This window comes from Carlito syrichta, unplaced genomic scaffold (assembly GCF_000164805.1).
Source record: "Carlito syrichta isolate Samal-C Ts95f unplaced genomic scaffold, Tarsius_syrichta-2.0.1 Scaffold308174, whole genome shotgun sequence".
In the NCBI taxonomy this organism is placed as follows: Eukaryota; Metazoa; Chordata; class Mammalia; order Primates; family Tarsiidae; genus Carlito; species Carlito syrichta.
In genome coordinates this window covers 31,682-47,716 of record NW_007252270.1, presented here as the reverse complement: position 1 = coordinate 47,716, position 16,035 = coordinate 31,682, and the positions used below count along the sequence as shown (strand labels likewise).

At 59.6% G+C, this 16,035-nt stretch overlaps 1 protein-coding gene across 1 annotated transcript in view; it reads left to right on the top strand.

The window, feature by feature from the left end:
- The first annotated feature begins 12,662 nt into the window (after nt 1-12,662).
- The window catches only part of PMEPA1 (prostate transmembrane protein, androgen induced 1), a 5,695-nt gene continuing 2,322 nt past the window's right edge, over nt 12,663-16,035 (top strand). The window contains exon 1 of the mRNA XM_008065166.1: nt 12,663-12,815. Within this exon, the coding sequence (XP_008063357.1) occupies nt 12,702-12,815 (114 nt within the window). The 5' untranslated portion in view covers nt 12,663-12,701. The remainder of the gene's footprint in view (nt 12,816-16,035) is intronic.

Below are 16,035 nucleotides of genomic sequence, written 5' to 3'. Positions count from 1 at the left end.
CCCACAGAGGCGAGGGCATCACTCAGGGTCATACAGGCATGTGCCCCTCGATCCCTGGTCCTGCTCTGGAGGTAGCTTGGCTGCTGGCGTGTTGACCGGCTTTGGGTTCCTAGGCTTCCTGGGCACCATTGTGCACCAGGCATGGGGAGACTGGGGAAGGGCCACACTGTTCATCGTAGCTGGGAGCCCCCCATGGCGGTGACCTGGACTTGACACCACAGTAGCTGCTACCACTATGCAGGATGCAGATGTTCCTCTGAGGCGGCCAGGGCTGGGCTTTGAGGGGCAGAGAGGAGTCTGCCAGTTAGAGAAGGAGTGAAAGGGCTCCGCTTGCTGAGCTTGTGCCAGCTTTGGGGACATTGTGTCCTGATGGGGTGGCCAGACTTGACGGTGGCAACAAGACATAGACTGAGGAAAGGCTAAATCGTGACATAGACATTTTCTTAGAAGTCACAGCAGATGTCTCGGGTGGTATTTACAAAATTAACCGCCACATGGGAGAGTTTAAAACTGCCAGAGCAAGCCAGGGAAGGGAGTGGCTGTCAGGGCAGGGCTGCAGGAGATGGGGCTAGATGCAGACCGGGGGTGGGGGGGTGTCCCTAGGGGCCACCGGCTTGGGCTTGGGCTAAGATGTGGTGTCAGCAAGGCAGGGCTTCTTCCTGGGTGTTGGCAGGCGGGAGGAAGGTGTCGGCAATGGGGGTGATTGGGTGCGACGTGAGCGCGGGGGCCTGGGAGATCCGGTGTGTCAGCTGCGTGGTGGCCCTCTTGAGGACAGCTGGGGTGCACTGCCTGCTTCCCTGGGTGCCAGACTCAGTTCCTCGCTCTTAACGTGTGTTCACCCCACTTCATCCGTGAGGGTGTGCCAGCAGGATCCCGCTTTTCCACATGGGGAGACTGAAGCGCAGAGCCAGAATCACTTGGTTATGTCGCATATGTGGCCTCGGAGAGTGCTGGAGCTGGACTCGGGCAGCCAGGCTCCAGGGCTCCCACCCACCACGGGGGCCCTCTGAGTGTTGACTGATGTGCATTCGGTTCCTGAGGGGGTGAGGGCGTGGGTAAGCCAGAACCTCGCTGCCTCCTCTGAGGCCCGACCTTGGCCATCGCCCACCTCCCTGTATCGGCCCCAGGTGAGACCCAGAGTAGCTGGGCCCCTTTCGCTCCAGAAAGGCGTGCCGGGTCAGTGCTGAGACCCCTCCAGCCGGCTCAGGCGCCGCGACCCCCAGGGCCCCCAGCACGCGGCGGACGCCCATGAGGCCCCGCGGGCTGAATGGGCCACTATTGAGAAGGCCTTGTCCCGGCTGCTTTGTGCCGCCTGCTTCAGCGTCCGCTTTTTGTCCAGGAGGCTGGGAGACGGAGCCGGCTCGCTTCCCCTCCCCTGAGCGCCGCCGCCGGCCTGGCTCATGTCAGGAAACACCAGACTCTTGAAGAACCATCATTGAGAGAAACATCTGCTGGTTTCCAGGAAGCATGAGGGGCCTCCCATGTGGAGGGCGGACGTGCATCGCATGGTCGGCCGACCTCGGAAGTCACACACACACACACACGGGCGCACACGTGCACATGGGAGAGTCTTTGGGGTATGTTAGTAAGATTTTTAGAAGTAATATAAATGCAGCCAGGTGTAGTGGCTCACACCTGTAATCCCAGCTACTCAGGAGACCGAGGCGGGAGGATCCCTTGAACCCAGGATTTTGAGGCCAGCCTGACCAGTTGTTAGAACCCCATCTCCACAAAAAAAATTTAAGACATTAGCCATAGGTGGTGCATGCCTGTAGTCCCAGCTACTCGGGAGGCTGAGGCATGAGGATCGCTTGAGCCCAGGAGGTCAATAGTCAGCTGTGATTGTGCCACTGCACTCCAGCCTAGGTGACAGAATGACGCCTGTCTCTAAAAAAAAGTTATCGATGCTTGTTTTTTTTTTTAAATGCACATAATATAGGTATACAAAAAATTAAAAACCCCTCTTCCAGATATAGACATTATTAACAGTTTAACGACCCAGCTGCATTATTCCTGCCCAGCCATACTTGCCAGCCTCAGCATCCATTGTCCTCAGACCTGCGGGCCAGTGGTTCTCATCAGGGGGCATGTGGCACTGTCTGGAGACATTTTGGGGTGTCACAGTGAGAGCGTGTGTCTAGCCGCTAGCGGTGGAGGCCAGGGTGCTGCCTAACATCCCACAGCACACGGGGCAGTCCACAGCACACGGGGCAGTCCACAGCAGGCCTTCCAGCTCAGGGTGTCACTAGTGCTGAGGTAGAAAGTCCAAGGGTCAGTACCCTAGAAGGTGATGTGCTAGGGTGTGTTTTGTGGCATTTAGATGGTCCCTGGCTGTTCATTTTTTTTAAATTCCAACACTTTGGGAGGTCAAGGTGGGAGGATTGCTTGAACCCAGGAGTTCAAGACCAGCCTGAGCAACATAGCAAGACTTCATCTGTACAAAAAATAAAAGATGAAAATAAAGATGTAAGTTGGGCATGATGGTGTGCACCTGTAGTTTCAGCTACTTGGGAGGCTGCAGTGAGAGGATCACCTGAACTCCAGAGGTCAAAGCTTTGGTGAGCCATAATTGCGCCACTGTGTTCCCAACCTGGGGGCCAGAGTGAAACTCTGACTCCAAAAATAAATAAATAATTCAGGAATAAAAACACCCATGCAGTGGTATCCTAGGGCCCTTCTGTGGATCTTTCCATTGCATGTAGGTCTGGGAGTCGAACTTGCTGTGCTGGAAGGTCACGACGCCCATGTTTAATTTTGACAGATGTTCTGTTTTGGCAGGCCCATGTGTCCCCTGGGTGGGTGTGGCTGTCAACACTGCCACTGGCAAACAGACTCCCTCCCCACACGTTCCCTACTCTTCCCATTAACAAAACATGGGGGGGTAGGGGGTGGGGGGGTATTTCAGCAAACTCCATGGCAACTCCGATGACGCTAGCTCTTCCTTCTGTTGATACCGCGGACGAGGCCACTGTTTTGCCGACAGTGGGTGCTTGAAGATGTTCGATGTCACAACAGCAGACATGGAAATCCCATTCATTCTTCGCTTCTGGGGAACAGCAAGGGATGAAAGAGGGATGCTGCTAGTCTCATAGGGAAGGAGGGCTGGAGGGCGGGGGATTCTGAAGTGGGTTCCAGACCCTTCCCTTTCTCTGAGTTCCTGCTGACCCATCCTGTTCCACACAAGGGCTCCCACCCCTTGCCATGGCTACAGCTCCCCACCCTGCCCACCTGCTGCAGGGGACCCTCGGGACGTGGGCTTGGGGATGCAGGGAGCTAGGGCAAGCACACACAGCAGGACCAAACCACCAGCTCACCCTGCGAGTCCTCTAACCCCATTCTTGCTGTCTGAGGAGCGCGCCTTGACACGTGCAGTCCCTGAGGGCTTCCTGGTGCTTCCAGCCCCACTGGGACAGACCAGCCAGGAGCCTCCTGTATGGGGCTCAGTGCTGGACCCTGACTGGGTGAGGTTCAGAACTGAGTCAGGCGCTCCCCCCTAAGGTGCTCACTCAGAGGGGAGGGCCCAGGAGGAACTGGTGGGGGCCCCGAGGGGATGGCCGGGGCCAGTGGGAGGTGCAGGTGTCCTGGGGACTGGGGTGGGGTCAGGAATGCCTGCCTTGGACCTCTCACTGAGTAAGGAGGGAAGATGGCTGGGCTGAGGGAAGACAGGCAAGTCCGCCAGGCAAGGAGTGGATGGAGGTGGCCTCTGGGCAGCAGAGTCAAGCGTGGATTCTGAGGTTTGAGGCAGGATGGGAAGACAGCGCCCTTAGAACCGTCTGCTGTTCAGCCTGGGCAACATAGCAAGACCCTGTTCCTACTAAAACTTAAAAATTATCTGGGCCAGTGGAGCACGCCTGTAGTCCCAGCTACAGGAGGCTGAGGAGGGAGGATCACTTGAGCCCAGCGGTCAAGGCAGCTGTAAGCTGTCACGGTACCACCCTGGGTGACAGAACGTGACCCTGTCTCAAAAGAAAAAAAGAAAAGGGCAGGAACTGTCTTGTATTATCCCCGTTTGCTGTACAATACCGTAGAGTTGGCCCAGAGAGGCACCTTCCTCCCTGGAGTGGCCCGGTGTTAGGGAGAGGCTAGGGGCCGTTGGGTGACCCAGGGCAACCTATGTGTGGCTCCATGCTCCGCCACCCGCCACCCCACCTCCAGTCCAGGAGAGGGATGGCCTAGGGACACAAGATGACCGTCTGGTGCCTGCTTGTCACCTTAGGTTCTGCCAGGAGCACATGGCGGGGTGCTCGGTGCCCCCCTGCCCACCAACGACCTTCACGGTGAAGCCTCTGGGCTCCCGGGGCGGAGGCTGTCTGACCCTCCCCCTCCCCCCAGCAGCCCTGTCAGCTGCGGAAGACAGCAACACTTAGGGGCCGCCTAGAGGACCTCATTACAGGAGCAGCTGTCTGTGTTGGATACTGACAGATGCTCCTTAAATCTCTCTTTTCCTCTTTCACTATAAACGTAATTATATGTGCTCAGAAATGCTGAGAACGCAGAGGTGCACTACACGGAAGGGGCATCCCCTCCCCTCCTCGGGGCACCTGCAGCTGTCAGTGTTGCATGTGGCCCGCCTGTGCAGATACACTACCGTAGGTGGGCGCTGGGAGAAGCCACTTGTGCTGTTTAGGATACGTGTGTGTTCTTTGTCAACCCGGCGCAGGCCCCGTTGAGGGTCTTCATCAGGGCACACGCACCTACTGGTGGCTGCGCCTCCCTGTGTGATCAGCCCCCCGCTGGGGACCTTTCAGGGATTACCAGTTAATTCCGACCTTGTTCGCAAACCCACAGTGGGCCTGACGCGCCCACGTCTGCGGATGAAAACAGACATGCTCATTTACTCATACATTTATTTACATGCTTGCCTGGAGGAAGGTGCCATTCTAGGCTTCTGGGATGTAGCAGAACATAATAAGCTGAGCCTGCCGTAGGGACAGTGGTATTCCAGAGGGGAGGAGTGGGAAATGGACCGTGGGGCAGGTGGGCTACAGCTTCCAGATTTAGGCTGCAGAGAACAGCAAGGCAGGCCCAGGGTGGGCGCCTGGCGCCCGAGGGCAGAAGACTGTTAGGGTGTCCTGGGGATGCAGCAACCTTGGGACGGACATAGGTCCTGGGGTAGGACGTGCTTGGTGCCTTAGTACGTCAGGAGGAGTGGGTGTGGGAGATCATCTCTCCCCGGAATTGATTTGCGGGGGCCCTGAGGATGTGGAGGCTGCTTTCTACTCCACAGACTGCTCCAGGTTACACTCTCCCTAGGCTGTGGTCTAGAGAGGGACCTGTCCAGGTGGCCTTCTCCAGCACCTGTGGGTTTGGACACCTGTGGTTTAGGTCTGTGTGGGAAGAGAGGACAAGCTGGGAGGACCCCAGCCCAGGGCTTGGAGTTCCTGACTCAAGCAGGTCTTGCTACACTCGTGTGAAGTGGACGCTTGGTTATCTCTCCTTTTTTCCCTCCAGATAAGAACCCTGAGTGATTTGCCTTGAGGTCACAGTGAGTGGCAAAGCTGGGATTCGAACCCAAAACCACCTGAGACTCTACCGAGAACAGCAGGACAAGGTGGCAGGCAGTCCACGAGCGAGGCCTGGCCCCCACCCCATCACTAGTCATGCGTCCCCTCTCAGCATCCACTGAACAGTGTCTTGGGGGCACCTGTCCAGGTGCCAGGCACCCAGTTGCCTGCTTGGCACTTTGCAGGCTCTGGGAAAGCCGTGCTGTTTTCAGAAACGAAGAAACTGGCCTAGATTAGCGTCCCACCCCACCAAGCCTCAAGGAAAAAACAGACCAACTTTTAAAAAAAATTTTATTTTTACCCAAAAAAGGTCTTACCCTAAAAAAATAGATGGGCCATCGGGGGTGTTTGAAATGGCACCAGGCGCGATCAGAAAGTTGTTCTTCCTTTGACGTCTGGTACACTTTTACTTGAAATTCTGGGGGTGGCGGGGGTGGAGGGAGCTGGTTCTTACTCAGACGCGGTGGGAATGGGGGATGGGAGGTGGGGGGAGGGGCAGGAAACCCCAGCAGGCAGGAACCTACTGGCTGGGGCTCCGTGGAATGGCAATGAGGCTCCTGGCAAGTCTCATCCAGGCAGGCCTAACAAGATTAGGTTTTCATAAATTTCAGACAGCGCCAATTCCTAATTCCTTGGTGTGCAGCCTGGAGGCCAGACAGGGCCATGCACACGGGCTGCTTGTTAACAAGGAAGGAGGCCGCTGCCTCTCCCCTGGGACTGACACTGAGGTGAAAGAAGGTGGAAGTGGGGCTCCTCGGTTCTAGAAACTGCCCTGGGGCCGGCAGGAGCTGGTGGACTCTGCCTGGCTAGCCAAAGGCTCTGGTACCCCTTTCTTACAAGACTCGCATGTAAGTCAGTGTGGGGGCTTGCAAGAGGCACGGGCATGGCAGGAATGAAGCCAGCGGTCCCCACTGCTGGCCTGTCACAGGTGCTGCTGGTGTGACAGTGTCCAGGTGCCTGTGTGTGTGACAATAAGGAAATGCAACATGTATATCAGAGCTCGGTTAAGGCGAAGACGTGGTTCTTTTCCCCCCAAGTTTCTGCACTGCTATTCTTGAGGGTGGAACCGGACCTGCATGGAGAGCAGAGCCTGGGGTCCCGGGGGTTGTTGTAAATGGGAAGGCGGCTAGAGGACTTGCTCATGGGCCGAGAGAACAGGCTGGGTCATGGGGTGGTGGAGATAGGGGTGGGGGTGGGGCAACCGTGACTGCATTTCCCCTTGGTCTTGCCACCGCGAAGTCCCTGGATGCCATCGAATTCTGGTGGCGTGAATGCCCTTCGATGTGGTTTGCATATCACAGACCGGGTTGAGAGTTTGGATGACTGCCTTGGCTTGGCTTTTTTTTTTTTAATCCAGGTATTTTATTTTAGAAACCGTGTTCTGAGAATGGGTCTGCAGGCTGCCCCCGCTGCTAGGGGCTCCAGTCCAGGGAGGAGGAGAGGGATGTGGAAACTGTGGGCACAGTGCTCCTCGCCTGTGATGGGGGCAGATGCCACCCCTCAGGGCTTGTGGGAATTTGGAGGAGAAGGGGCTTGGTCCCAGGAAGTGATAGGAACAGGCAGTGGTCAGTGTCTCTGGTTATGTCACGGGGGTGCCCAGAGTGTGTCCGGATTTTGCTCTGTGTTGGCGGAAGGCGGACCCCACTTGCCCCAGTTCCTGGCTCCATGGCCCCTGCTGGGGGCAGCCCAGGCGTGTTCAAGGCACCCTGCAGGTTGGCCGCACTCACCTCAGGCCCCTTGATGTCTCCCTCTGTTTCTGACAATCTGGTACCATCCTCATGCTCAGGCCTGTGGAGTGTGAGACAGTTGGCCTTAACCTAGCCACAAAATCGGAGTCTTGGGGTCAGAGGAACTTGGTTTGGGGCCCTTGGCCTGAGTCTTTGGTTAGTCGCCTCGCACCTCTCAGCCTCAGTTTCCTCAGCCCACGGTTTGTCTCTTGTTGGCGTGCGAAGGGTGTGCACGTTTCCGAGTGACAGCAGCTGTCCCCAGAGGAGAAGTCAAGAGGGAGGGTCATGCCACTCCAAGGAGGCACATGAATCTGTTAATCTGAAATTATTCACAAGGAAAGAGGACACTCAATTAAATTAGAGTGGCCTTATTTGCACGTGTAAGAGGAGCTTGGTCACCCCCGAGAGTCTGTGGTATTCATCACCCACCCAGGGGAAAATTGCAAAGAAAAATGACTAGAGCGTGCCTTAGCCCACCCCAAATGAGTGTGGTGGGTCTGGGACAGAGAGAGAATCAGTGTGGGCTCTTGGAGCAGGATCCGGCACCCGTAAGGCCCCCTTGGGTCCAGTACCACCTTGGGACTGACCATAGCTCACACTTCCCACACAGGGGACAGAGACCAAGCAGGGGACACCAGGCCCAGCAGGCATTCGCTCTACAACCTAGCAAACCTCAGAGTGTCCAGGGGCAGCAGTGGGTGTGAGGGGTGGGTTTTGTCCCCAGAAAGGCGTCAGGGATTGTAATAACGATGACAGTGAGTGCTCGCTCTGTCCCCTGCCTGTTCTGAGAGCTTATGTCCACTGATTCACTCCTCCCGCCCAGTTGGTTCTTTCTCCACAGATGAGGTAACTTCCACTCACGGAGGTGACGGGTCCAGGGTCACACAGCAGCGAGCTGGCAGGGGCAAGAGGACGGACCAGGCTCTGGTCAAGCCATATCCTCAGAGATACCCAGGGCCTGAGAGGTGAGAGGCACTCGCAGCTATGGGAGAGGCTCAGGGTTCAGGCCTTGGCCCTGCTTTCTAGTTGTGACCTAGGGCAACTTCTCCCTAAGCCTCAGTTTGCCCATCTGCCAAATAGAAATGACCGCGGGTTCGAGATCCACTTGGGCAAGTTGGCGAGACCTCGTCTCTACAATAAATCAAAAACTAGCTGGGTGTGGTAGCACACACCTGTAGTTCCGGCTACTTGGAAGGCTGAGGTGGAAGGATTGCTGGAGCCCAGCAGGTCGAGGCTGCAGTGGCTGGGAGTGTGCCACTACACTCCAGTCTGAGTGACAGAGACTCCAACTCAAAAAAAAAAAAAAAGGAAATAGTAGTGGCGTTCACGTGCAGGGGGAGGCTCGGAGCACCGGGCTGCGGTAAGTATTGTTGCTGTTGGTATCATGGTTCTTACAAGTACAGCGAGTTTGAGCTGTGAACCAAACCACCCGCCCTCTCCTGTTGTGTCCCCCCATCCACCTCTGTGACCAACTGGCAGTGAGCCCTGTGGTCACAAGAGAGTTGAGCCTAGGGCAGAGGGCAGCGGCAGGACTCATCCCACATTTGCCTCCACACTGGGCATTTGGCCTCACATCCAGGGAGAGGGGCGGTCTGTCGGATTAGGGAAACTGAGGCAGGGCCAGTGAGGCTCCCTGTCTGTCATGGGTAGTTGAGTGGTCTGAGGCCCTTCTCAGCCTCAAGTCCAAAGCCGCCCTGCGATGTCTTGGGTTTCGCCCGCTTAGCCCTTGTAAAACTGTTAAGTCAGTTGCCAGCCGTTAGGGCCAGGCAGCCTTGCCCACGGCTCGGGGTCCCTGGATACGGGGGCGTGGCAACCTGGGTCGGCCCTGGAGTGGGCCCAGCCAGCATCCCTGTGCTCTGGCAACAGCGGCAGGTGCACAGGAGGATTCTGGGAGCTGTTGTGGTGCAGAGTCGTGCCCTGTGGGTGCTGCTGCTCCTGAGGATGTTTGGGGCTCGCCACGGATGCCCTTGGGCGTGGGGCATCCCCCCACCCTGGTCTTTGCTGAGTGGTTGGTGATGGCTGTCTAGAGAGGCGTGTGGACCTGGTGGGGCAAGAGCTCATGCTTGAGTAGCGACGCCTGCCGTGGGTGCAGGACTGCGCAGCAGAGGTGTGGATGCTGAAGCCCTGGTGTCCAGACAGGGCCCAGGCAGATAGAGTCGAGGTGTGGCTTACCCTGGCCCAGGTGGGTTCTAGGACTAAGCCCGTGTGGAGCTCCAGCCTCCCTGCTGCCAGAGGGAACACAGCAGGGCCCAGGAATCGTGGCTGATCTCGGCGTGTGACCTTTGCCAGCGAGCTTGTGCATGATCTGTGTCCCAGAGAAGTGAGTCTGTATCCCCCAAAGACAGGGTCCTCCAGGAAGCAGCCCCGTGGGTGGCCAAGGGTGGTCGTCGGGAGGCCTGGTGCTGCTGGAGGGGTATATACAGGATTGGCACTTGGCAGGGCTGGCTGGGGACTGCCCAGGCCTAGTTGGAGATACTGGTGTCCCCTTCCCTGTGGGTAGGATGAACCAGTTGCCCCCTGCTGGCCTCTGCCCTTCTCTGCCTACCCCTCTATCCCTGCCTCAGGCCCCAGTGCCCGCCTACAGGGAGCCCTCCCAGATTTCCTGATAACCACCCCTCTGGGAGCACTCCCGTATGATGGGTGCTTCCCAGCCTCTGTGATGGGCTCACCAAGGGCCCTCAGGGCAGGTGGGGGCCTGGTCCCTCCCAGCCCCTCCATGCCCCATCCTGACCACAGTCTGGGACCCTTGGAAGTCTTCTTCCCGCTGAGTCTGGCCCCCAGCCCATGGCCTGCAGCAGTGTCTAGCCTGGTGCGTTCGCGTTTCTCTTTTTCGCAGTGTTCCCCTTCCCTCCCCGTGTGAGTTTTTCGGGCCTGTGCCTTCATGGAGTTGGTGGCCCCGAGAACCAGTGGTCAGAGCCCGGTGCTCATTTCTGGGGGCAGTTTGCTCACTCTGCAGACACAGACGCTGGCAAGCAGATAGCCCTGCCCTGGGCCAAGTCCGGCGGATTCAGGAGAGTCCTGCAGGGTGTTCCCCCATCCACTGGGCCTGGGGGCCTCTTCTGTGGCCCCAGTGTCCCTCGGCCCCACTGGCCCCATAGCCTCAGCCCCTGTCTCGCCACCGCTGTCTGGGTCCCGCAGCTGCCAGGGCCCGGGACAGGGACAAAGGCAGCCACACCTCCCTCTCTGCAGCCTGGCATGGGCCCTGGAGATGGTGGGTGGGGAGTGCTGGGGTGAAGAGTGCACAGGACTGGGGACAGGGATTTGCAGGCGGGCAGGGGGACGTGGGTGTTACACAAAGCTGCCCTGTGTGTCCCCTGAATGTGGCTTTATCTCGGCGCTGACGCCCCAGCCTGGGCCCTGCAGATCAGCCTGGGCTGCCCTGACTCGCGACCCGCTGCATCTGGGGACACAAGAGACGTGGCTGCAGTGACCGGGTCTGAGGCCTGGCCTCTCCAGCAGAGACATGCGGGTCCCGCAGTCACAGACCCTGATCAGTCCATCCTTCCTGCCACCCCTGGGGGGGAGGCACTTCCCCCGGGAGCAGAGCCCAGATTCAGGCTGACTCCGTCTCCCTGGCACCATGCTGACCTGGGGCAGAAGCACGCCTTCACTTTGGGAGCCTGTCACTTTCCTTTTGGGCCTGTGTCCTCACCTGTGAGTGGGGCGGGGGGGGGGGGGGGCAGATGAGAACGCACCTGTTCTCAGGTGTGCTTGGCCCGCGGTGCTGTTGGCTGGGTCACTCTGTCATGGGGCCGTCCTGGGCGCTGGGGGATGCCAGCAGCATCCCCAGCCGCCACCTGCTCCGTGCCAACAGCACCCCCCATTGTGACTGTCATGTGTCCCTGGGGGCACTGATGCAGCAGCATTGCAAACAGTGGTGCCGAGTGTGTGCAACGACCTGGGAGGTGGACATTCTGGAAAACCTGGCTGGGAGGAAGAGGCAGCCGGAGGACACAGGCAGGCGAGGGGAGAGGCTCCCACCATGTTGCAGCCAGGCACCATCCTAGTAGGACATATTGCAATGCTGCTCAAAGCCTTGGAAAGGCCGGGCTGGTGGCGGAGGCCGTGGCCTGCGCGGGGTTGGGCGCCTGCTTGGGCGTCTGTGTGGCCTGCGCGCCTGACACCTCAGCCCTCGTGCCTGTGGTTCTTCCAGTCCCACCCGAGAGTCGCCTGCGGCCGCTCCCACTCCATCCCCCATTTGGGGAGGAGGCCCCAAGCAAGCTGCACTGGGCTTGAACCCGTGGCTGGGGCGTCTGCTTGTGAATGCCCAGGCGGCACCGGGGCATTGTCCCCACCCGTGTGCCGGCTGGGTCTGGGGCGTTGCCTTCCTGGCCTTCCTGTGCACCCAGGGCGGGGGGTGCCCCAGGCTGGGCGGGGCCATGGAGCCTCCCCGCCAAGGCTGCCTCCTCCCAAGGACCCGGCATCTGGCCCAGCGCGGGGGCTCTTCTGGCTGGCACTGGGCTCGACCAGCTGCCGAGGCCGCGCAGCACAGGCCCGCTCAGTCAGCAGAAACCACCGAGCAGGATCAAAATAACCTCCTTCCTGTCCCAGCACTCGAGGGCTTTTCCGCCTCCTAGAGGGAAAGCAAACCCAAAAAAAACCTTATGAAAGCGAGAATCGCGACACCTGCCACCGTCTGCCCTGTGGTTTTTCTGAGGCCTCTTCACCAAGAGGAGGGGTCTTTAGAACTCCTGTCCTGTTGGGGGTGGTGTGTGTGTGCGCTGTGTCTGCGGTTCTGTTGTCTGTGTTTGTGTTGGGGAGTGTGTTTTGAGGTGTTATGTGTGTGGGCGTGTTGGGGGTGTGTCCATTGGGGTGTTGTGGGTGGAGGAGTGTTGATGTGTGGAGGAGTGTCAAGGTGTGTGTCGGGGTGTTTGGGGCGTGTGTTGGGGTGCTGCTGTGTTAGGGGTGTCAGGGCATGTGTGTTGGGGTGTTGATGTGTGTGGAGGACTGGGCACATGTGGGTTTGTGCACACGCACCCACATGGCGCTCCTTTCTGTCCTACCCCAGAACCCCAACCCCACGCCTGTGCAAGCACCTCCACACCCCATTTGGGGTTCCCTGCTCCTCCCGGCTGCCCCTGCCCAGGTCCCCCTGAACAGGTGAGGGGGCCGTGTCCCCCCACCTCAGCCTTTGCCCAGCAGCAGGAAGCTGGTGTCCAGGGCTTCCTCTGTGCGGGTCGGGCTCAGAGTCCTCCGTGCCCATCCCGTTGCCTCGGTGGGGTCAGTCCCACGAGGGGGCGCTGGGGTCGGGGCCCTGCCCTGCATGGTCTTCTAGAAGTCCTCCCCCCAGCCTCCCCAGGGAGCTGCCCCCAGGTGCACACCAGCCCTGGGCTTAGTGGGAGGGAGCCCACGGGCTTCCCTGAGGCGCCACGGGTGTAGAGGGTCCCGCGTCCCACGTCTGCTTCTCACACCACACTCTGTCCCCGCAGCCGAACTGGAGTTCGTGCAGATCCTGGTCATCGTGGTGGTGATGATGGTGATGGTGGTGGTGATCACCTGCCTGCTGAGCCACTACCGGCTGTCGGCACGCTCCTTCATCAGCCGCCACGGCCAGGGCCGCCGGAGGGAGGATGCCCTGTCCTCGGTGAGTGCATCCTGGGGGCCTGCGGGAGGGCTGAGAGGGGAGCTCGCCGTGGGGGACGGGGCAGGCCCAGGGGTTCCACACTTCCTCTGCTGACTCTGAGCCCCCTGGTATGCCAGTCACTCTGCCGGACCCTGGGGCGCAGGCAGATCCCCGCCGTCCTGGGGCTGGTGTCCACGGGCATGCAGAAGACAGAAACGCCAGGTGGAGATAGGGCAGTGTAGGGACAGGCCATCGCGGGGCAGGAGTGCGGCAGGGCCCCGGGCATCTCAGGCTGAGCTGTCTCCACCGCGTCACGGGGCTGAGTGAGGTGGCCTGGGCGAGGTGGAGAGCAGGGGGCTGACAGTCAGCCCGTACCCTGGGCATCCAGGGTCAGCACAGAACAGGCCTCCGTCATGGCTGGCTGTGAACACCCGCCTGCCCACTGCTCTCCTTCCTTTCCCCCTTCCCTCCCTCCCTCCCATGCATTCCACAGATCTCTACTGAGCTCTCGTGGGGTACCTAGAACTCCCCGTGCATTGGGGCAGTGGTCGAGGCCAGGCCTCGAGGACGCAGGTGGGTGGCCTGGATGCAGATAGGGCAGGTGTGCGGATGCATTATGCACTGGGAAGGTGCTGGGGCCATCCATGGCCGGGACACCCGGGCCGAGCCCTCTGAGGTGGGTAGACGGAGGCTGGGCTCAGAAGTGCAAGAAGGCAGAGGATCCTGGAGACCCTTGGCCCTGGTGGAAGCCTGAACGTGGTATGTCCGCGGAATTCTGAGCCTCCTCTGTGTTCTGGAAACCCCAGGAACATCCCCTCAACACCCACGGCTTCAGGGTCAGATGGGGCCGTGCGGTTGGGGTACATGTCCTCCGGCTGGACACCCAACCCGCCCCAGGGCCACATCCAGCCCGGTGTCCACCTTCCATGGGCTTATCTCTAAACGGCTTCCATCTCCACGGCCACCCCACAGTCCAGCAGCACAGGGCAGGGAGTGGCCGTCTGAGAAGAGGCTGGTATGGGGACGTGGAGGTGCATGATGCCCGGGGCCCAGGTGCATCTCTGAGCCACCGTTCGCCAGGTGTGGGAAGACTCGCCCACCCGGCAGCCCCAGGTATGGCCTCCCAGTTCTGGGGGTGCCAAAGCTGTAGCTCTGCCCAGGGCATGCTGGCTGTGCCCCAGCCAGCAGGCCTGCCCCTGGCAGGTCTGGGCGTCTCTGCTTGCGTCAGCCCCAGCCTCAGTGCGTCACCAGGTTGTCAGGGCGTGGAGGTCAGCTCTGGGACCTGACGGGAACCCCGGGAGCCCTCCCAGAGGCCTGGCGTGCCTCCGGGGTACAGACCTCGCGTCTGCTGCTCTGAAGGTATCTATTGCGTCGGAAGGCCAGGCCTCACCTGTTTATTTGTGATCACCCCGGCAACGGGCACCACCGGGCGATACGAACTGCACAGCACACCTGCTGCCAGAGACCTCACAGGTTCACCCCACTTTACAGAGGAGAAATGGGTGATCACAGAGGTGGGTGTCTGCCCAGGGCTGGAGAGCTTCTCAGTGGCACTTTGAAGAGCTACAGCGCATCCTGTCCTCCCTTCAATCTGGGGAGAGTGAGGGCACAGAGGGCATTCCAGAAGACACCAGCCTGGGTGGCTCGTGCTGCAGGCTGGGCTTGTCTTGCCCCTCTGAGCCTCAGTGTGTGCGGTAGGGTGAAGCAGGCCCCTCTCTGGCCAACTCTGGGAGGGTCCCTGGACCCCTGAGGCTAACAGGAGGTCCACCCAGCTGCCTGCACAGGCTCACAGATGCCCAACTGGGTAAACTTGGAACCTTATTAGGCTGAAGTAGAGCGTGGCAGTTTCTCTGGGGACCTGCCAGCCAGACAGGACAAGGAGGCATCTCCTGGCCCTGTGACCTCCCGTAGAGACCCAAGCACAGCCACTGCCTGCCTGGGGCCCGACCCCATGTTCCACTGGCCCTCCCTGGCCCTGCCCCTGCCATGGCTGCCCAGCTGTGAGGAGGAAGGGCCGTCAAGGGGGAGGGTCCCGGAGCTGGGGAGCTGTACCCTGGTGGAGGCAAGAGGCCCCTCAGAGGCCGCTCAAGGGCCTCGAAGACCAGCAGCGTCTGCAGTCTCTGGGAGCTTGTTAGATGCACCCCTGCCCCAGCTGAGCCCCTGCCACAGAATCTGCATTTCTGCAAAGTCTGGCTTAGGAGGACTCCGTGTGCACCAGGCAGATGCTGGGGGAAGTCCGGGAGCGGGGTGGACTTCAGCTGTCTACTGGAGGGAGGCACGAGCTGCCTCAGCCGGGGATGCGCTGAGGATCGTGGGGAGAGGGGGAGCCATCAGAAGTGGCTGCAGGTCTGGCTTTGCAGCTTGAAGGATGCCAGGGCCATCTCCTGAGTTAGGGAGCAAGGTGAGACCTGACCTTTCTCAGGGCTTTCCAGAAGGAACCGATTCAGTGGCCTCGGAGCCCCCTAGTGGCTACGTGGAGAACTGCCACCATCTGGCAGTTCCTCCCCAGGCCGCCGGGTGAGATGTGTCCTACCTGGGAGCCTTCCAGAAAATCTGCCCCCAAGGAGACTTCCTGGGTGATGGGTTTGTTTGTTATCTCACTGGTGGCGACAGGTTTCTGGTATATAAACATGCCCGGAACTTGCCAAATCACATACTTTGAATATGAGTTGATTGTGTGGTGGTTATGTCTCTATTTCCGTGAAGCTGTAACATTAACAGACGTCCTTTCCCCCAGGACCGGGTGCTCCTTGGTGTCTTGGGGACAGCTCAGGTGAGCCAGTGCCAGCCTCAGGTTCCACTTTCCTGCTGGAACCTCAGAGCAGGTGACCCATGCTGCAGGGGGCAGCCACTCTGTCCCTGCACCTGGCCCAAGCTGTGCACGGAAGGGCACCCTATTCCTTCTTTGCTGGTGACCACATCAGTTTTTATGGCAGAACAGCCACCACAGGCACTTTAACTGCCCTGTTTCTTCACCTATAAGGGGACATCAGTGGTCACAGGTCCATAATACAGTGGAGAGCAGACTGGAGAGAGAGAAATGAATACGTGACCGAGGCGACCCCAGGCAGGCCAGGTTAGGTCATGGGAGCAGCCTTTGGATGATGGTGTTGGTGTCGGGGGACCCTGGGACTGACGGTCGGGAAGGGGCCGGCATGCAGTGGGGCTGCCCTGCTAAGGCCCCTCGGCACGTGCTGAGCATGTCGAGACTGTGGGGAGTGAGTCCCTGCGACGGGCAGGA